This window comes from Mauremys mutica, chromosome 18, assembly GCF_020497125.1.
Source record: "Mauremys mutica isolate MM-2020 ecotype Southern chromosome 18, ASM2049712v1, whole genome shotgun sequence".
Classification (NCBI taxonomy): Eukaryota; Metazoa; Chordata; order Testudines; family Geoemydidae; genus Mauremys; species Mauremys mutica.
The window spans coordinates 21,552,913-21,574,572 of NC_059089.1; the positions used below are offsets into that span (position 1 = coordinate 21,552,913).

General features: G+C 48.6%; 1 protein-coding gene across 4 annotated transcripts in view; it reads left to right on the forward strand.

Moving 5' to 3' along the window:
* Nucleotides 1-21,660, forward strand: part of RXRA (retinoid X receptor alpha) — a 213,506-nt gene that overhangs the window by 115,011 nt on the left and 76,835 nt on the right. Inside the window, exon 1 of one of the 4 annotated variants that reach the window (XM_044992497.1) lies at nucleotides 16,684-16,830. The exons of 2 other annotated variants lie outside the window; for them this stretch is intronic. In XM_044992497.1, coding sequence (XP_044848432.1) covers nucleotides 16,785-16,830 — 46 coding nt within the window. In that variant the 5' untranslated portion in view covers nucleotides 16,684-16,784. Of the gene's footprint in view, nucleotides 1-16,683; nucleotides 16,831-21,660 lie in introns of those variants that run through there. One more of the 4 variants, XM_044992499.1, reaches the window with a different exon arrangement.

Genomic DNA, 21,660 nt, shown 5'->3' on the forward strand with positions numbered 1-21,660 from the left:
TGCCAGAGACACACCATACTGTAGTTCATCTTCAGCCTCTGTGTGTAGTGCTGCTACACAAAATGATTTCAAGAAAACCCCCCAAACCACATGAAAATTGCCCGCATTCATATTTCATTACAAACCCAAGGCTGGGTTAGTGAAAAGTTTGGGTCACTTTATGATCTTTTCCCATGAATCTTTAGCAATACAAAGCAAAGTCTGTAATTTGGATGCAAAGCCAGGTGTGACTCAGCAACTTTGAAAGTCAGACTTAAACTCCCCGAGGAAGGGAGAAAAATATACAGATCAAAACAGAAGGAAATGTTTGGAAGAAGCCTTGGGAATGTTCTGAAATAGCCAAATTTTGCACATTGGGACCCAAGCTTCTACTTAACTTGTTCCAGATCCCAACTCCTCTGAAATATTGGAGCATTGAAATCCAACATTTTGGTTTTGCCCAGTATAGAAATGGAGTCAACCACAGAGTTTGGATCCTGACTCAACCAATGTGAACCTTCACAGAGATAGGAGCCAGGCATAAAATTTGGAGTCAGATTGAAACATTCCAACATTCAGGGGAGATCGTTCAGGGTTTGGATCTATCTATCTATCTATCTATCTATCATTGGATAAAATGACAGAGATAGTGATACTTTGAGTGGGGGAGATTTGGCAACATTTACACCCATTCCCAGACAGACACAAGCAAAACCCTCATTACAATTATTCATTTTTGCTACTTCTCTCTCAGAATGTTAGCAAGGGAACCTCAGGCCTGATTCTGATCACAGTTCCACCCGTATCAATGAGGATCAACTCCACTGATGTCAGTGGTGATATACTGGTATAAAAATGGCATGAGGCGATCAGAATCAGGCCTTGTATATTTCGGGAGGCAGTGCTGCGCAGCTGATGTGCTTTCTGAGTTAGCCACTCCAGTTTGCCAAGTGCAGACTCCCTGAACAAAGTTCCACCTCTGAATTACATTTTTTAGGCTGCATATTCTTTCCTTTCTCCAGCAATTTCCTGAAATAACGTTAGGGAAATGTGAAAATCTTGAACTTTTGAACCTCCCTGCAGGACGGTGTAAAGGGGGTGGAGCGGTGGCGGCATGGGGGAGGGGAGATCTGTTTTGTTTATGTGGTTTATTTTGGCCATGGGGACTGGGTGTGAGGGGGCGGGGGAAGGCTTACTGGACAACTACAGTTCAAGAAGTAGCCAGAGCTGAGCTGCCCCTTATTAATGGGTTGCTGTTTGGTGGGTCAGTGACTTGAGTAAGTGAGAGGATGTTTTCTTAGTGTGCAGACGAAGGGGGTGCCTGGTGGTGGGGGCAGTAGCAGGGGAAATAACACATTGGGATGATGAACGGTTCCTTTGGTTTTCAGAATGGCTTTGGCCATGGGGAGCTCTGTGCTGAGGAGGAAAGGGGGTGGGGGGAAAGGACGTCTGGAAAGTACTTTTCCCTCTGATGAACTTCAGGGCCTTATAAATCACTGCCAGGCTGCAGCTGCGAAACATGTGACCCTGGCAAACTAACTGTAGACCTTCCCTCCTCACCGCTTAAAGACACAGCACAGCTATTAGGCTTTCCCCGTTACAGTAAAGGGAAGGGAAGGCTGCGGCTGGATGTCCTTGGCTCCATCTCCTTCAGGAACGCCACAGATGGGATTGCACAGAAATGTGTATCTGCTGTTTTACTTAAACAGAGGTGAGCTTAAATCGAAAGCACAGCGGAAGGGTCGTCTTGCCTGGGACTCAAGAGTTCTGGGTTCTATTCGCAGCTCTGCCCCAATGACCGGGGCAACTCGCTTAGGTGCTTTTGAAAATAGGACTTAGGCCCTTTTGGAAACATGACCTTCATTTCCCAGTGCCTCAGTTCCCCATCTGTAAAATGGGGATAATAATATGTCCTTTGTCTAGCAGCTCATCTATTTGCAGTATAAGTGCTTCCAGGTATAATTTTCAAAAGGGCCGAAGTGACTTAGGAGAATGATTCTCATTTTCTAAAGTGGCTTAGAAGCATAAGTCTCATTGCAAGCCAATGGAATTTAGGCTCCTGTGTGCCTAAGTCATTTGGAAATGAGATACCTGCTCCTAAATCACTTAGGCATTTGTGACCACTATTACCCAAGAACCCTGTCTTAAACTATGTGCTTAGTACAGCTGAGCCTCAGTTCTGACCACTGGTGTGTGTGTGTGTGTGGGGGGGGGGGGGGGTCAATCAGAGAATCTGAACCCAGTTTCAGGCCTGAATCTCCCAGCTAGTCCTTTTCAGGATGAATCATGTTTCGGTGTCTCTGTCATTGGAGTTTTCCCTTAGAACGATAATGTTCAAATGAGAAATACGCGTCTGGGATGATCCAGAACATACTAAAATTCCTATAGCTTCATATGATGACTGAGAGCCGAACTAGGCAAATCATTCCTTGTGAATCCTTCCCTGGCTCTCAGACTGCAGCAGAGCGCAAGGAAGGGCTAAGCCGATCACAGGGTGCTGTCTCCACCCTCTTTGCTGCTTACGGTTGTCAAGACACCTCATTTAAAAGAAGAACCTGGATGCCTGTAAATGCATTATTACTGTTATCATCTCAGTAGTATCTGCTGACCCCATTCTGCTTGGTGCTGTACATATGGTTAGTCAGAGACAGAAGCTGCGCCGCCGGGGACAGCTGAACATAGAAGCTGCCACCGAATTGCCGCTGCCGCGGAAACGCGCGTGCTGCCCTAACGGCACACGGACTGCCCCCACCGTCCGGGGTGGCAATTCGGCGCGCTGCTTGGGGGCAGAAACACAGGGACTGCCGCCCCTTACAGACTGCCGCCCCAAGCACCTGCTTGGAATGCTGCTGCCTGGAGCCGGCCCTGCGTCAGAGAGGTGGAATGATATGCCCAAGGTTGCACATTATAGCTGCGAACAGAACCTGGCTCTCTTGACTCCCAGCCCAGGACCCTAACTACTAGACCGTGCTGTTCCTCTCTCTATTAAAAGCAGCTGCAAAAAGGAGAAGCCAGCATCGCAGCTATCAGGGAGCCAAGCCACCCCAGCAGAACAGTTAAAAATGACTAAATACTTTCCTAATATAATTACGTCCCCATGCAAGCAATTGCCTTCATTGCCGCAGGGGTGTGGCATGGATGATGGGAGGGGAATCTGCCCGCTCTTCGCTTGGCTGTCATTTAGAGTCACGTTCCATAATATAAGGTCAAGTGATCCTTTCCTCAGGGCTTTGCATAGCCGTTTAGGGAGCGTTAGCCCTGGTGAAGCCTGAGTAACGATCTGGCCCATAATGACCAGGAAGTAATGTGCACATTTGGGAAGGCAGACTGAAAAATACACACTCCCGGGGCCTGATCCAAAGTTCACGGAAGTCAGGGGGAGCTTTTCCATCGTCTACGTTGGCTCAGCCCCAGCAAGGGGATTTAAAGGCTTGTGTGCAAGAGGTTTCCTCTCTCCAGATGGGCCCCCGGTTGCAACAATTATCCCATGTGATTTCCATGAGTCACCCACCTGTGTTTATTTTCAAAATACAGAATAAAGAAAGAGACTTGGTGATTTACATGGCAGAATAGATAAGTGGGGATTTAAAGAGAAAGGAAAATAGACTCGAGACGACCATGTAACATGAGCACGGATCCCAGTAGTGAGATTGTAATCAGACGTGTTAGGAGAAGCCGAGGCTTATTAATGAAACGGCTCATCTCTTTGTCAGCGGAAAAGGACCAGCCTTCCTCAGAGCAGCCAGCAACAGAGGGGATGGAAGTGCCCCGATTTCACTTGGCATTACCACTGAGGGCGACGGGTCTGGTGCCTAACGAAGCTCTGGGCTGCCATCTTGCTGGCCATTTTGGCAGATTAATGACACTGACATCAGAAGGCAAAAGCAGGGCTACAGAGGAGGTGCATGTTTGCTAGGAAGATGGATGTTGCGTTTTCCTAGCTGTAATTTCAATTGTAGAAAGCAAGAGTTGGCTGGTGTGAATCAACATGGCTCCATTGACTTCTGTAGAACTAGGCTGAGGTACGCCAACCGAGTCCTGGCCCCAGTGTTTTTATCCACTCTCCAGTCTTGTAGCTAGGAGTCCAATTCTCTGCTCTCCCCACCGTGAATTACAGGTAACGCCACTGAAATCCCGACAGCTGGGATAAATTGGGATAACTCCATTGAAGTCAATGTCCCCTCTCAGCATGGCCATAGGGATTATTCATTTTCACTCTTGGTCCACTGAAGTTATTGAAAGGCTGCTAATTTTGGCAGATCTATCTCATGGAGTAAACCTGGTGTGAAAGGAGGAAAAGCCCGATATTCCCTTTCTTGAGCGTTTATTCCCTTTTTCATGCCTTGTAGTTGTGCTGAGATCAAAGGACAAATACTCTACGTCTGAGAAACATCTTTGATTTCAAACATAAATCCATCCATCCTTCTCTTTTAGGCTCTTCTACAGCTCCCACCATTATGGGCTCTCAGATCTGACAATACATATACCGGACCACTGCTGCATTATTATTAAGTCTCTGAACCAGACTCTTCTCTCAGTTACATTCTCATTACACCACTGATGCATAAGTGAGATCAGAATCCTGTTAACTGAGAGAAGGCTACTTTGGACAGGGTGCAAGCAGAGAAGTTGGACTGGGTGGAAGCAGAGAAGTCAGCTGGCATAGATTGTAAGGTCTTTGGGGCAGAAACTGTCTATTACTCTGTGTTTGTAGAGCACCTAGGACAATGGGACCATGCTATTGATTGGTTCCTAGGCACTATTGTAATAAACAAGATTGATAGTAAACTCTTGATTGTTGAAATTCAAACACATTGCAAATGAGACACTATTTCATAGATCTGAAAATGCCCAAATCAGTGTTCTGTCTTGTATCTATCTATTGACTAGCTATCTACCCATCCTGTTTATGTAGATTCTTATATTGATGCTCACTGCTATCCTGCTAGCTGTCTTGGTGGAGGTTTTTAATATAACTAGCGCTTAACAGCCACGGCGTCCCACCGTACGTTCCTTCTGTCAACAAAAATAGGTTCTAGTGCCCAAGTCTGTCCATGAGCGGTTGCTGAATGAATAAGAGGAGCCGCATTTTCTCACATTGGAGACAGCGCTATTAGGATCATCTTGAGATATACACTGAGTCTGTGAAAACCAAATGTTAATGATGATCCCACTTCTGATCTAATGTTTTGCAACCCGGACGCTTGCTTATTCTTGGAACAACCGAGACCATATAATGCCCTCAAAGTGCAGTCCCACTTCCCACCGGCATCGACAGGAATGGTGCAGCATGGATGGAGGGCACTGATGGATCAAGAGCATTGCTGGTTCAAGGTCATTGTCTGAGAATGTTCAAGACCCCCTTGGTGACTCAGTTCAGAACCTGCCCAGGGGACAGCAGCCGTTCCTTTCATTCAGTGGCAGCTTGCCCCTGGAGAAGGGCCATCCCAAAGCTGCTTTGTCAAAGGAGGAAATAGGAAAAAAAGAGGCTAGTGGCTGTTTTCACAAGGGGTGTTACAGTGAGTGAGCATCTTCTCCTGCTGTTCCACACTATTAATCTTGGAGGAAATCAGCTGGAAGCTGTGGATGAGATACGGGGCAATTACTGCATTGTGAACATTAGCTGCATTATTCTTAGGAGTTCACTCTGACTCTAGGGAGTTTACTCTCACTACTTAGAGTAGCAGAGTGCAGGCTGTTGCAAGATGCAGTGGCTGAGGAATGACCACAGCTGCGGATATAGGAAGACATCATATAAACCAAGAATTATGGGGTGGTTGGCTTTAGTTTAAGTTGTTTTTCGGTATTCCCTTTGCAACTGATGTAGTCCAATTCTTCTTGCTTGTGTCATTCTATAGAAAATTACATGATTGACAAGTTGTATTCCATGCAACTCACCAATGGCCTGATTCTCCTCTGAGTCAGGTTGGTGTGAAAATGGCCTTAAGAGGGGAGTCCGGTCACAGATATGGTGCCATTGCACCACAGGTTCAAATCAGCCCTTCATCCATCTCAGGTCGATAGTTTACTGGGTGGGTCTTTCAGAGATGATCCAAAAGACTGGAGGGGTGAGTTGTCTTTTCTTTATGAACATTAAAGATGGCCATGGCACGCTCCATAAGATTTGGTATTTTCCGCAGCATCCTTGATTTCAAAACTTTTCCCACACTGTGTTTTATGTCAATTGCCTGATTAGTGGCGACTTCCCTGGTTGCACAATTTCTGCAGTGTTCATGATTTGCTTTGGCTTTCAGGAAAGAAAAAGCACCAAATGTGAATAATGGCAATGACAGTTATTATCCAAACATTAGTTCCACGCTTGGGGTGGTAAAGGGGGCAGCTGTTATGATTTGACATGCTGGTGTAGTGGCGACACTAAGCGGCAGGATGGTCTGATGGTTAGAGCACAGGCCTCAGAATAAAAAGCTCTGGGTTCTAATTCCCGCTCTGTGACCTTGGGAAAGTCACTTCCTCCCCTCTCTGCCTCAGTTTCCCTATTTGTAAGGGGGCACAACACATAATATCCCCCTCTGATAAGGAATGCGTTCTAAAATATCTGCCATTGTGCTACTCTGGTATTAACAGCTGTAGATGAGTAGCGCTGGGGATTGCCTGGGCTGCTAGTCAGTCTGAGATTCAGTGGTGGAGCACCGTTGGAACTTTATGGGACTTGGTATCTGAATGCCACTTGGTGCTAGAGTGCTTTATCCTCTCAGAGATTTGCCACGCTGCGTCCTGCTGTTGCATATGCCCCCACGAGAGAACCCCCACCCTTTGCCATGGCACGTTGCATCAGTTCCTTCACAGTTCGTTGATGACTCTGTTGCAAGTGCTGGTCTGTCAGTGCCTAAAGGAGTGGGGTGGTAGGATGCTAGAGGTGACCCCTGCTTGCTGACAAATGTGGGAGGGGATGCTAGAGACATCCAGACAACTCCCCTACCTCTTTCGCTGCTGCTGCACTTTGAGCCTTGCTCCCTTGCCTGCCAAACTGGGGTCTTCATAACTGCAGGAGGTAGGGTAGCCTGAGCATAGGGTGTGAGCCCATGGCACAGAAGGGGTTAACTGCTATTCCGTTGGCGAAGGGTTAGGGGGGGTGTGAACCAAGCTTTTCTATTTTGGAAGGGTCCTTTCCTTTGCAGCCCCCGACCTCTTTATCTATCCAGAGACCTCCTTGTATGCCTGGAATGCTGCAGTCCGCTGGCCATTGACCGGACCTTTCCGGACTGGAATCGCTGAAGTTATCCGACTGGACTTGGAACATCCTAATTAGGCCTGGAACCAGTCCAGACATGAAAGCCCAGAGGCCACTTCCAGACCGGCTGTCATTTGCTTCCAGGCAGCTGCAGACAGCCTGGGGCTTCTGGGAGTTCCAAACCACCCCAGTTCTTAGTGTTTGGTAGGGGTCAGAGCCAGTGACCAAAAGTGGCAGAGCGCGCAAACAAAAATGACAGTACAGTAGTAATTAATATATTGCTGTCAGTAGCCACGTGACTCTTTTCATTAGCCTCAGGCAGCTACGTCACGGATGATTTGAAGGGGAAAGCATAGCGGTCGGATGCTGCTCTCCCTGACACACAAGATCCCTGAAGTCAGCGGGTTTGCCGGAAAGTAAAATCTGGTCCTGTCTCTTTAAAAGGAGCGCTCTGTCTAGCTTGCAGGAGGGGCGAAGGCGAATTGGATTTGGCAGCTGCCTTCCCTATCTTGTCAGGCCTCTTCCTGCAGCACGTAGGCACCCGGTTCTCAGGCTTGCTGTTCCCCCGGACCTCCAGCTGCGGTGCAGAAAGCGAGTGGGTGGGTGGCCGCAGTAGCCCTGCGGCCAGTGACTTGTCCTGGAGCATGCTCCAGTTGGCGAAAAGAGGAGCACAGTCGGGTGTTGTTATTCCTGAGTGGATGGGACTAGGACTGTGTAATTCCAGAGCAGGAATAGAGGATCCCTTGCTTCAAATAGCTGGCGCTTCCCTGAGATTTCAGGCGTCATGCTTCTGTTCTATAAGAGGTGGCTGATTCCCCAAGAAGACCAGGATCTGGGCCAAAGAACAGGGTGCTCGGGAGTCAATGATATGCCTTTTCTCTTTGCGCACCTTGTATTTTATTTTAACTCAAGGCATCCAAGTGCTTAACAGTTACAGCAGAAATGCTGCCTTCAGAGACATCGCTCCACACTCAACAATTCAAGAGATGTGCTCTGAGGACATCTCCCCCTCTCACCAAATTCTCTGGCTTGTTCCAGTGTCGGTGACTGGTTCAAAAGGCGGATGGCAAAGTATGAGCACTGTGTGCTCAGATGATTCCTGGGGGACTCATAGGTGAGCAGACTGTAGGGTTGAGGTGAAGAAGGGGGGAGAGAGATTTTTATTGCCAAGGGGAGAAAACAGTCACCCGTGTAATAGAAAAGTAAATGGCATAAAAGGGGAGACCAAGGCTTGAAGTCAGTAAAGGTTGACGAGAAAAGGAAAAAAGCTCATGATTTGCCAGGAGGATGGGGGGGGGTCATAGGAAACCCCACCTGATCCAGCACTTTCTCCTTTTGCTGGAGGTAGCCATGTTGTTGGTGGCAAAGCAGCTTCAGAAGGGGCTTTAAATGCCAGCTGCATAGTGGCAAGCAAGCACGAAAGTCAGCCATGTTGGGTCAGTTAAACCCCATGGTGCCCAGGGAATGACTGTAATTATCTCACATGTGGATTAATGCACGCACGCTGCACCGTAATAGCATCTCTCTGGCCGGGTGTTTGTAGGCCAGCGTTCCTGGAAACTAGTCTTAAAGAAACTCCACCAGATCAGTCCATATTCCCCTGCTGTCCCAGGCCTGCTGCTCCTGCCGCTCGGGCGGTATGTACATTGCTGGTTTTCCCTTGCAGACATGACCGGCTGCTCTGGAAAATTCCTGATGTTCTTCTTAACCCACAAGCCTAGCTAAAATACTGGGCCAGATTCAGCCCTGGTGCAGCTCCATTGAGTTGTGTAGAGTTGCACTCTTCTACCCCATTGCTGAATTGGGACGGTGGGACAGATCCTGGCCTCTCTGTGCTATTCTAGGAGTAGGGACGGGCCATTCATATACAATAATGGGCCAGAGGAGAATTGTCCTGGTGCAGGCACAACACAGAGCCACTGTAAGAAGCGTATGCTGCCTCCTTCTCAAGCTTTGACACAGATGGGGCTGGGGAATTGGCGTGCCCATAGTGTATATCGCTACAGGGATTCTGGGCCAGGCAGCCCCAGGGAGGCTGCTCTAAGTTAGCACAACTGGGGGCTGCTCTACCTTACACCAGGGGCCGTTTCAGGCCTCAGACTCTAGAGGGTGCGAAGATGGTGTAAAGCCTCCTTTCCCCCGTTCCTCCAGGCTGCATCTTCGGTGCTCAAGGCGTAGCACCAAATTTGAGCTTGTTTCCTTTAGGGGCAAATCTGGATTCCTTGCAAGCCAGGTGTAAAGGACGTTGGACCCAATTCTGTCCTTACTCTACATTGGGGTGGTTCCCAGTGAATTCAGTGGTGTTCCCGTCCTCACTTGACAACGGAGAGCAGCCTAAGTGCATCTGTTTAAGTGGGTGGGGGCTGCTGTGTGGCAGGACAGCCCCTATAGTCATCGCCAAAAGTTAGACTCGTTTCTAAACAATCAGATGTTTTTCCTCGGGGGAAGAAAAGCAGCCACCCAGGAGATGCTGCTGCTATGGCGTCACTACCACAAAGCTGCAGATGCGAATCGTAAGCTCTTTGGGGCTGGACCCGTTTCTTTGTTCTGAGCTTGTACAGCACCTAGCGCCGTGGGGACCAGGACTGGTACTCAGAGGAACTACTGCAATGCAAATATTAAATAATAAAAAGAGTAAAATCCTCACCAATATTTTAATGACAAGCAAAGCTCACCTGCCGTAGCGTAGCCTGAGGCTAAGGAGGTGGGAGACCCCACCAATGAAGAGAGGGAAGAGCCCACCTCTTTGGATCTGCCACTGTTAATATCATTTTGGCAGTTTCCCGTCAGCTTTGACTGCCTCTGGCCGATCTCTGCAATCAATAAAAATAGCTTAGATTCCTGTAGTGCCTTTCGCCCCCACGGGGCTTGGAGTGCCAGTGAGATCTGTCAGCTGTTGTGGTCAACCTGATGACTTTTGGGGCCTTTTGAGTTCAGACCCGCTGGAAATAGGAGCCGGCTGGCTGTTGATGTTCTGTGGTAGCCTGAGCCTTTGGTATCTGGACTCTCTGGAGTCCCTTGCGGCAGTATGTGCAGAGAATATTGACAGCATCTTTGCCCCCCTGCAATGGATGGAGTGGGATGGGTGTTCTTTCAAGGGTTAATGGTGACTGTGATAGGGGTAATATGAGCTTTCAGCAGCTATCAGAACTCACTAGCACCAATCAACCCTGCACCGGTTGCTGCTGTAACTGATCTGTTTGCAGAAAGGGGGCCGGTGTTAAGTTGAGAGGAGAGTTGGGCAAGAGGAGGTCAGAAGGTCTGGGCCAAATTTTCCCTTGATTTGTTAAATCAACACTGCAATCTTCATGCAGCAGAGAGTAAACTTTCCTTTGCTGCCAGCCTCTTGATACCATCCCAGTCCAGGTGTGCAAGGTTTTTGTAATGCTTTCTATTTAACAGTGCAAATTCCTCAGCACAGTTCTTCTTTAGCAATTGCAACAAACACTGTGTTCTCTAGATTGGATTTAGAATAGTTTTTTTTTAAAAACACACCTCCAGTTCTTCCTTTAGCTCCTTCCACTACTACAGATAGGAACGCAGAGAGATAGCTACTGATCTAGCTCCCTCACAGTTAAATTACTATTATTGTTATCTACTTGTATTCCACTAGTGTTTAGAAACCCCAGTCAAGATCAGGGCCCCATTGTGCCAGGTGCTTTACTTACACATAGTGAGAGACAGTCCCTGTCCCTAAGAGCTTATATTCTAAATAGAAAAGATAGACACAAGGTGGGAGAAAGGAAGGATTATTGTCCCCATTTTACAGATGGGGGACTGAGGCATGGAGTGATCAGATTTTCAAAAGACCTCAGGGCTCTCATTTAGGCACCAAAAGAGGCGGCCAGATTTTCAAAGAGCTCAGTACAATGGGTAAACGGCCCCATCTGAAAATCTGGACTTGAGTGTCACCATGAGAGCTGCTGGGGTCTGAGCACTTGGAAAGTCTGACTTCATGTGCCTTGCCCAAGGGCACAAAGGAAGTCTGTGGCATTCTTCCTCATCGGGAATTGACCCCAGCTCATTATACCTGAACCACAAGACTCTCCTTTTCCCCTTGGCTTTCTGTTGGGTAGCAATAACCCTGAGGAAGGCTGCTACTTATGCGCTGACGGCCAGTAGTTAAGAGTTCCTCTTTGCCCCAGCTTCAGAAGTGCATCTTCTCTCCATGTCAATCGATGCCCCTTCCCACATAGCTCAGTTGTGAGTTCTCTAGCCCAACAGATGTGAGTTTGAGTCCTGCCTAGTGACTTGGGCCTGTACCTGCGGCTGCCATTGGAGGAGTAGGGTATTTCGCTGTTGCGGATGCTGGACTTCAGATGAGGTGCTCAACCAAGCTCTTTTCCACCGAGGTCTAGTGGCTGCTTCAGGGGGGGAACTGAAATCCCTGTATGAAAAAAGCCAGCTGTAACCCTAGTGTTGTCCAAATTTATTTGTGATCCGTGGCTCAATGGCTGCTGTGTTCAGCTGTGCCGTCAGCGCCCGCTCCGCGGGTGTGACTCATTATCGTCAGGCCCTTTGGGATGTTACCAGTGAAACCGAATTCTGTTCGCTTCCAGCCTAACGTTTTCAGCTCCTCCTTGAAAAACCCAGCTCCCTGAATCCTGACGCAGCGCCCCCCTCGAGGGCCATTAGATCATTTCCAATTTGCCCGTCACCCATAAAACCAATTCAGTGTAATTAAAAGGCCATAAAAGTCCTCGACAACCCGTGGGCCCATGTTCTTGGCGTGCTCCCCGCGGAGAACGGGTAGGCCCTAAAGGAAGCAGAGGGGCATGAGGAAGAAGCTTGGCCAAGTGGGCGCCACAGCGCATTGGTTTGGCTCTAGAGCGTCCTTGCAGGGAAGGCGTCGATGGCCGGTGTCTGCAGGGCATTCCAGGAGGCTGACTGCATTGTAACTGCAGGGTTCCCAGTAAAGTTTGGAGGGCTGTTTATTTAAGTCGCCTGTCTCTGCTACTAGCCATTCACACCCCAGGCCAGAGTGTAATAGATAGCTAGTGCTAGCAGCTAAAGAAAGGACTCTGAGTGCCCCTTTCAGGCCATTTTTTCTCCCCGTTTGCCTGCAGTTCTTACAGGGCTAAGTGGGCATAATTTCCTTCTCCATTCCCTTTCTTTCGCTCAAGCAGCTAATTTTTGCAGAGGCAGGAGAGGTGCCACTGGGGATGCGGCACCCATTTGGCATCGGAACTGAATTGGCTCTAGGCTGCCATTTGGGATGATTGACAGCAGCGGCGCAGGGGCTCAAACCCTGCACTTCACCAGAGGGGAAAATTACAGGGTCATCAGCTGCCCTTAAATATAACGTCAGGCGTGGCACATGGTTGTGGAATGGACTCTGTCTCGCTGGGATAGCAAGGAGTGGGGCTCAGCCATAGATAATGGGACTAGGGGTGCTGGGGGTGCAGCAGCACCCTCTGGCTTGAAGTGTCTTCCATCATATATAAGGTGTACAGTTGGGTTCAGTGGCTCTCAGCACTCCAAATATACAAATTATTCCAGCAGCCTGGGCTCAGAACTCTCAACACATGTTGGGTGGCACATCTGGAATGTACCACTTCCCTACCCATCACTTCAAAAGGACACGTGACCATGGTGCAACAGCAAAATCAAGTCTGGTGCAAACAGCCCATACATACACATCATCTGGTGCTGTGTGGGCATTTCAGCACACACGCAATGCCTTGTGGGATGGAGGAGGACCATAGCTCAGAGAGTGGCAAAATTCATCCCTTGAAGTAACTCTATTCAGCTTCAGCGGAGCTAGCCTGGAGAAGGATTTGAGGAGGTTGACTCGGTGGTTAAGGGGCTAGCCTAGGACTTGGAAAACTTGGGTTTCAGTCCCTGCTCCACCAGACTTCCTGGGCAAGTCATTTAGCTGCGGTGCCTCAGTTCCCCATCTGTACAATGGGGATAATAGCAGTACCCAGCCTAGCCGGGGCGCTGGGCAGATAACTACACTAATGACGAGGAGCAGTTCAGATGCTGTGGTGGTGGGGGCCACATCAGTATCTAAGAGTGAAGGATTTGGTCTTTTGCTCTTAACTCAAGAGTCTCTGGGCCCAGAGTGCTACTGCTCTGAGCCTGTCAGCTCCTCCAGAGGCTCAGGTTCCAATGTGACCTAGGCCCCGGGCCAGAATGGATTCTGACTGGGGGAGGTTACACTTTTTCATAGCTTCTGCCGGCCAAGCTCAATGCATGCACCAGGGGCTCCTTGCATCCCTCCATCCCTCCCCCGAAGCCACCCTTCCAGCCCCCTCTATTTCAGGGACTCACCTGCCACTTCCCCTCCCTCCCCCATGCCTGGGGGTCAGTGTGTGCCCCATTCCCATGTCCCCGGTGCAGTGCGGGACGGCCTGGGGGATGCAGTGACCGAGCTGGGGGCACCCAGCCTGGCACGGGGGCGAGGGGACGGCAGCACTCACACCAGCCTGTAAGTGTTCCCGTCAGCCCCTCGTGGGTAAGCTAGGTGCTCGTGTGTGTGAGAACGGACACCCCTTGGCTGTGGCAAGGCCGGCCTGGCAGGGAGGTTCTGGCGGGAGGAAGGGGCAGAGCGGAAAGATGTAGGGGGCAGCTAGATAAGAGATGCTCTGGATTAGCGGACCCCCGCTAACAGCAATGGCCAGTCAGTACAGTGTGGACGCGAAAGGGTCACTGTATTTGCTCATTGAAAACCTGCCAGCCAGCCCTCTGCTGGCCCAGGAGCTCCCAGTGGCCCGCACTACACTGTCCCCGTTATTGCCTATTGCTGCCAGGGGTTCCCAGCCAGTAAATTAGGGGCACTTTCTGAGAGAGGCTGACAGCAGAACAGAGCGCATTGTGAGAGCCGGGACAGCGCTGGCCCTCGAGGGGTGAAACAGGAGCCTGTAATTTCTCAGGACTGTTGTGACATCTTTGCACAAGCGTGCGATTGAGTCACATTTGCTTTATCAGCACAATCCTTGTTTGCCTCAGTGCCTTCCCTCCTCCCCGCCCCACACCAGGGCTTTGTCCCATGATGCTCCTGGGCAGAGAAAGAGCCAAGTTTGGAGCAGCCGGTTCTCTCTCCTTCCCCTCCCCCTGTTTCTCCTTCACGTTGTGATTTCCTGTCTCTTTACGCTCCTCGGGCTTTCCAGTCCCTCCTGGTCCCCTGCTTGCTCACATTTCCTGCTCCTGCCTCCACCATTCACCCACGCTCTCCACCCCTGCTGACCATGGGGCTAAGATCCTGTGGGCCAGATTCTCGCCTCAGTTACTGACAGCTAAAAGACCTGAGCGAGCAGCTCAGTGGAGACCCCTGCTCAGCGCACGGCAGCAAGCCAACCCCCCCGCCCCCAAACCAAGTGGAATGGGGTCGAGAATGGGGTTGAAAACATTGTCCTGGATCCATGGCCATGCTGCTGCTTGGATCCGTGGCGAGAAAAACAGGACACGTCTTTTGGGCGTAGGGAGCTTTTTGGAGGCTACCGCAGGCAAGTGAGGATCGTGTAAGTGCGGTGGGCCTGTAGGCTCCGGGAAGGGGCATGTGTCAGAATTTCCCAGTGACGCTCGCTGGGAGTTGCAGGAAGCGTGATTCTGGACTGTTCGTCCTTGAAGCTTTTCCACGTAGAGGTGGGAATAGCCCTGCCGGGCTTCCTGCTGAATCAGTGATTCCAGCGCTAGGCAGCGGCTCCCGGGAGATCCTGTGGGATCTGCCTGGCTTTTATAGACAGCAGCATCAAGCCCACGGCAATTAACTCTTCCGTGTCTCCTCCACAGCATCTTCTGGCAACTGTGCATTTTCAGGCGTCTCCTGACAGCTCACTTTTCGTGGATCTTTCCTTTTTAGTGAAGCATCCTGGGCTGCAGAATTCCCATTTAACGGAACTGGGAAATGAGGCAAAGAGAGGGAGGGGAGCCCCATTTTCAAGTGTCTGCTAATTGGGGGTGCCTGTCTTGGGATGTCTTGGGGGGCCTGATTTTCTGAGGTGTTCTCCCACTGACCTTAACTGGGAGTTGTGGGTGGTTAGCACTTCCAAAAACCAGGCCCAGGTCACTTGTGAAAATTGTGTTTGAAGTGGCAGAGTGAGTTTGTGGTAGAGCTGGGAAGAGAACGCTCCCTCTCCTGAGTCCTAGCCCTGTGCATTAACTGCCAGGTCATCCTTCCTCCTGGCACTGCTCTGTTCTAATTTTAATCCACTCTGGTCCGCCCATTCCTAAATTGTATCTGGAAAGCAAAGAGGAGTGAGGTAAAGAGAGAGAGAAAGCACTGAAGTTGGATGGGTTGATGTGTGAACTAGAGGTGGGCAAAATTTTGTGGCCATCACTTTTTTTTAGTGAAAATTTGTAGATTCGTTGACACCAAAATGTTTTGCGATTTCATGTGGATTTCTCTGAATTGTTTGTATAAAAGAAAACCAAACAAACAAACAAAAATTCAGAAAAAAATATCAAAACATTTCAATTTTTCGGCTCAAAATGTTTCCATTATTAAATTTCCTTCCGCTTTATCTTAAAAAAAATCAAACCTGGTAAAAACTGTTCAAAATCAAAAGGAAACATTTCAACTTGGGTGGAAGAAAACGTTATCAAAACCAAAATAATTTTTTTTGGACTTTCTGATTTGCTGAATTTTTTTTAAAAAATTCTTCTTCGGTTTGACCCAAAACACATTTTTATTTTTATTAATTTTTTTTCTGAATTGTCAGCAAGCCTAAACCATTATTTGCGCAGCTCTAGTGTTGACAGCTGTACCATGTGCCGCCACAGTATTGCTATTTAGTCATTCCCTGGAAATTTGGGGGAAGGTCCTAAATGAAAGACATCCCTGCCAGCTTCCATTTCTTGATTGTGGGGATTTTTATGTAGCACCTCCCCCCCGCCCCCCTTGTCCTTGTAGGAGACAAGCAGATGTTTCATTCATCCTTTATGGCTGATGGGATTGGGGCTGGAGGAGGGAGTGATTAGTGTACAGTGTTACAGTGGAAAAGCACCTAATCAGTGCTGTAATTTTATTCCCCATCCCATATAACGTCGGCCCAGTAAGCTGAAACTCTGGTAGGAGGCAACATCTAACATTTATAAAGAGCGTGTGTGTGTGTGTGTGTGTGTGTGTGTGTGGTGTGGGGCCTCAGGTCATAGCGTGTGGAGGATTAGAGACCACAGACTAAGCCAAGGCTGATTTTCCTAGAGCTGGGCAAAACTTCCATAGTGAGACCCAAACGTTTTGCTCCAGTCCTGAAATGTACATCAGTGTCTCGCATGTTTTACGGAGCCCAGGGTAGAGTGCCGAATAGCCTGCGTTTCAGGCACGCCTAGTGCCACATGTAAGAGCGTGGGGTGAGAAATGTTGTGGCCTCATCAGCGTTTGGTTTTGCGGTTGAGTTTGTTCAAAGTGAAACTCGGTGGGTGTGAACCCACCCGGATCAGAACTCTGGGGAAATAAAGATTCTCACAACCCCCGTGGAATGAAGTGGCGACGCTTACATAGCAACCACACGTTGGAGCCGTAAGGAAACCACTGGATGTCGTAAGAGTTGGCAGCCCTTCAAGGGAGCCCTGAACTTCGTGGGTCTTTGTTCAGTGGCTACTGAACGCAAATGTCGATGCTGGGACAAAGACAAGTTGGGAGCAAAGCCGTTGAGTGCATCCTGGCTTAATGTGGATTTCAGGCTCCCGAGTCACTTCCAGCACGTGGATGGCTGGTGGGTAGTCGGAGACGGAACCTCATGTCGATTCTGGCGGGGGGGGGGGCACTTCCCAGTCTTGGGTCGCCAGGCCAAAGCCATATGAATGTCATCCCACCGTACTGCAGTGCAGTGTAGTTGGGCCAGAAGATCCCCCTGATTCCTTGATCACAAATATGGGCTGGTCTTATGGGGAAGAGGCCAAACCAGAATATGGGAACGTGCACTGGAGGGCTCTCTCCCGAAGGGGCAGTCAGGCAGGTTTGCTCATATGTCGTATGATGTCCAGTCACAAGCTCACGTGAGACCAGCTGCAGTTTCTCCCATGGAAGTTCTTCCGTGTGACTGATGTTTGGAACCATGAGCTGGAGAGCAGAGGGACAGATCTTGGCCTCACCCCATCCCACCACATGTCTGAGTGTATTTAACTGAGCTTCTTTAAAAACAGAAAGAGCATTTCATTGCTCCAGGCTGCCTCTTCATATCGTCCTTAGCCCTTGTCTGGCTGTCTCTCTCACAAACACACATGTGGTTTGGGTAGAGATCCGAGCTTTCCGACAGGCTCACAGAAATTTGCTGTGACCTTATTGCCACAGGGAAAGCTGCTTCTGCCTTTCCTTGTAGGATGGGACGAACTCTGGGGGGGAACTGCATGGAGCTGCAATGGTTGGAGGCGGTGGGACTGATTCTGTTCTTAGCTGTGCTGGTGTAAATCAGGAGCTGCTCTCCTTAAAGACAGTGGGCCAGAATCTATATAAATAAATGACTCCAAATAAGCCCACTCTTCGATGCTTGTCTCTCATCCGGCATAAAAGTGAAGTCCTGACCCCTTGTGGTCATTAAATACCTGGAGGCAATTTTCACATGAATGCTAGGGTCAGCTCTGATGTTCTGGCCAAATTTCAGTTCCCTCAGCTGTGTTCATTCTGAGTGTGTTGAATTTTTTCCTACAGTGTCACAACTCAGTACAATAGTCGTTGCTGCTTTCTCTCCTATACCATTGTGTAGTGTTGGTGTGTGCAGTAGGCAGCCGCCACAGTCCACCCCAGAAATGGCTGCATTTTGGTAATCCCTTAATGTACATTGGCAAAGTTTGTCAGCCACTTTAGGTTCTTTGGATGAAAGGCATGCTAGAATATAGCAGCCGTTGTTATTGCAGAGATTTTGGGAAAATGAATGATCTTTAGTACATGCTATGGACTAGATTTTCAAAGGACCTGTGCTCTCATTTAGGCCTAAAATAGGTGACCAGGTTTTCAAAAGCTCAACCCGTTGGGTGCATGATGAGTGCTGAGCTCTTTTGAGAATCTGACTGTGGGTCACAACGAGAAGCGCAGGCCAAGGGGGAAAGGAGTCTGAGCCTTTTTGAAAATCCCAGCCCTTGAAAATTGGCCTCCAAATGCTGCAGATGTTATGTGCAGTGGGTTGAATAAAGGAAGGGAGTGGCCGCCCAAACTTAGAATTTCCTGCTGTTTAATACCCAGAATTCATCTGTTTTCTGACTAGAGGAAGAGAGATTGAGAAAGATTAAAAAAAAGGAAGAGCTGGGGTGTGGGCTGCCTTTCAAATCTGTGTTAGTTTCCGGGTTTGGAACTCCCGGGGTTAGCTGCAATCCGCGTGTGGGACTTCGAACAGAAAGCCTGACGCACTCCCTCCCCATTGAGACCACAGAGAGATGTAAAACTGAAGCATCAGGCAGCCTTTCAGATTTCCCGGATGTCGTTTCTTTGCCACACAGTCCCCGGCGAATGCAGCCTTCGTTGGCTGCAGGAAGCCCAGGTAGAAGAATTCGTTGTGACTTGATTTTTCACATCCTCTCTGTGTCACATCAAACTGCTAAGCCATGGAGCTTTTGATGAAAGTATTCGATCGAGGCCAGGTCTACACTAGAAAAGGTTTGCCAGTGTAGCTAGGCTGACAAACCATGATAGCATAGATGTAGCTTATACTGGCAAAAGAATGCTTTTGCTGGTATAGCTTATACCAGTTCAGTGAGCTAAATAAGCTGGCTGGGCAAAAGCATCTTTATGCTGGAATAACTGTGTCTATACTAGGGCTTTGGCTGGTATCGAAATGTTATAACAAACTCACCCTCCTAACTGATGTTTTGATACTGGCAAAAATTTCTAGTTTAGACCCGGCCTCAGGGATAATAAGGGAACCCAGTCCAGAGACACCCAATAAAGGCAACACACAACAAAAAAAAGAAACATGTCCAGTGCACCACATGACAAAATGACCTCCAGGGATCAGTTTTGTTCAGCAGCTTTCAGTGCGTGTAACTCCAAAACAGCAGCAAACGCAAGGGGACCTGCACATTCGAACACCCCCCAACATTTGGTGGAACTTGGATCGGGCTGTGACTTTGCAGCAAGACTCTAGTAACCTGTGCAAATGGGTGTGAAACGCTGGGGAATCAGAATAGTGGCATTTCACGTTCACTTTGCACCGGTGTGAATGGCAGTTAGAGCTGGCTCACACATGGAACAATACTTAGTGTAAATCTGTGCAGAAATCGTGTCCCCTTTTTTCACTGAACATGTTCAAAATTTAAATAATTTCAGTTGGCTCTAACAAGGACATAATGAGCAAGACAATAGGGAAGGTTGGGGAAGATGGCCTAGTGGCAAGACACTAAGCCGAGTCTTGGTTAGCAGCTCTGCCACTGATCTCTTGTGTGACCTTGGGCAAGTCCGTTAGCCTCTCAGTGCCTCATCTGTACCATGGAGATAATAGTGCTGCCCTGCTCTGCCTCCCAAGGGTGTTTTGAGGATAAATACATTAAAGACTGTGAGGTGTTTAGTTATTAAAGTGATAGGAACCCATATGAGTACCCAAGATAGAAAGAGTCAGGTCTCTTATCTCTACAATAGGTCAGACCAAACCTCCTGGATCTAAACATCCTTGAACTTTAGGAAAAGTCCAGTCCAGACTTTGTGGCTTCATGATTAGTTTAAAAAAAAAAGAGAAAAAAAATAGAATTTTATTGCAACTCATTTAGCTGCCTAATAGACCCAACTCTGATTTCTAACTGTTGTGGGGAGCCTTGTGAATATGTAAAGATCATCCGTGCTTAGAAAAGGAAAGCAGAGAGAGAGAAATAGCTGCAATTTAAGGGTAGGGAGCGGGAGGGGAAAATGCCTTGATAATGTATTTCTTTGATTTAGAAACAGGCACACATAACACAGAGTTTATTTTGGTCTCAAACTAGTCATACAAAACCATTTCCAAATGTCAGAACTGCATAAGAAAAATGAACAGTGCGTACCAGGCGAATAAATAATTCCCTTGTTTAACTTAAAATGTGCTTGGAAAATGCTCCCCGCACCCAACCCTCTTTTAGCCACAGTCCAACCAGCGCCCATCACTTTTGTGTTTACTTATTTTCTGACAGTTTTTTTTTTAAATGCAGAACTGAATTTTCGGAATTTTTTTTTAGCTATCTAACTTTGCACATTTATATGGCCCCCATCACCACAGTATCTGAGCACTGCACAACCCCGCTGTGATGTGGGAAATACTATGTCCCCATTTTACAGACATGCAACTGAGGCATAGAGAGACCACGTGACTTGTCCACGTCTGTAGCTGAGCAGGGGAATGAACTAGGGCTATGTACACATTACAGCAAGGGTTCTCAAATTGGGGGTTGGGACCCCTCAGGGGGTCGCGAGGTTATTACATGGAGGGTCGCAAGCTGTCAGTCTCCACCCCAAACCTGCTTTGCCTCCAGCATTTAGACTGGTGTTAAATATATACAAATGTTTTTTTTAATTTATAAGGGGGGGCGGCACTCAGAGGCTTGCGATGTGAAAGGGGTCACCAGTACAAAAGTTTGAGAACCACTGCACTACAGCTTAAGTCGACATAAGTTATGTCACTCAGGGGTGTGAATTAGCCACCCCGGAGCAACATAACTTACACCGACTTAGCTACTGCCATGTGCAGGGGCTGGAATGATTAAGCTGATGGGAGAGCTTTTTCCCATTGGCTCAGAGCAGTTGCATCAGTGCTGCTGTAGGAATAGCCTAGGTCTGCCAAGTCAACACCCTAACCGGGCCACCCTTCCTGAGCACCTCCAAGTGGTGCACTCCTACATCTGCCATGTTAAAGCAGCCAGGCACAGCCTACAGTCTGGCACCTGGGTGTATACAAGATGTGGAAACAAAACCTTGGTCATTAGCGTCCCCACAAAATATACCCTGAAACCAAACAGGATGGGTCTGGATAGGGGCATAACAGTGCCCTGTCTGTGGCTGTACAATGATCCCGCAGTGGAGTTATTTGTTTTAAGAAGGATTTGGGTCTTCTCGGTACGTACAACGGGTGGTTTCTTTTTTAATGAAATACTTACAACATGGAGAGTTTATTAACATTCTCAAGGCACCGTGTGGAGAGAAACCAACTGAGAGAGGGAAAGAGAATAAGCGAAAGGAAAAATAGCGGCTCTCCAGGATGAAGATCAGTCAGCAAGGGAGATGAGAAACAATCGCATTCAAAGGCAGCCACATTCGTCAAAGCACCACATGCCCTTGTGTTGGGTCTGGCATGACTTGTTGGCCCAGTGCTGGTAGCTAATCCTCCTCCTGCCAGGGTGCACCCTGGCCCCAGAAGCCTAGAGGATAAGAAAGGCCTGTACTGCAGCCACTCAAGCCCACAGCCAGCTGCAGTCACTAGTGAGTTTCCTCCTGCTAGTTGCTCTGTGCATGAGGCTCTCTGATGCATTTTGACTGAGCATCCTCCTTGGATGGTGCTGACCCAGCTAAAGGGGAGAGAGAAAGAAGAGATGGATGACAAAGAAAGGAGAGAGAAGAGAGACAGACGCAGGAACCTGTCCCAGGCAGGAGC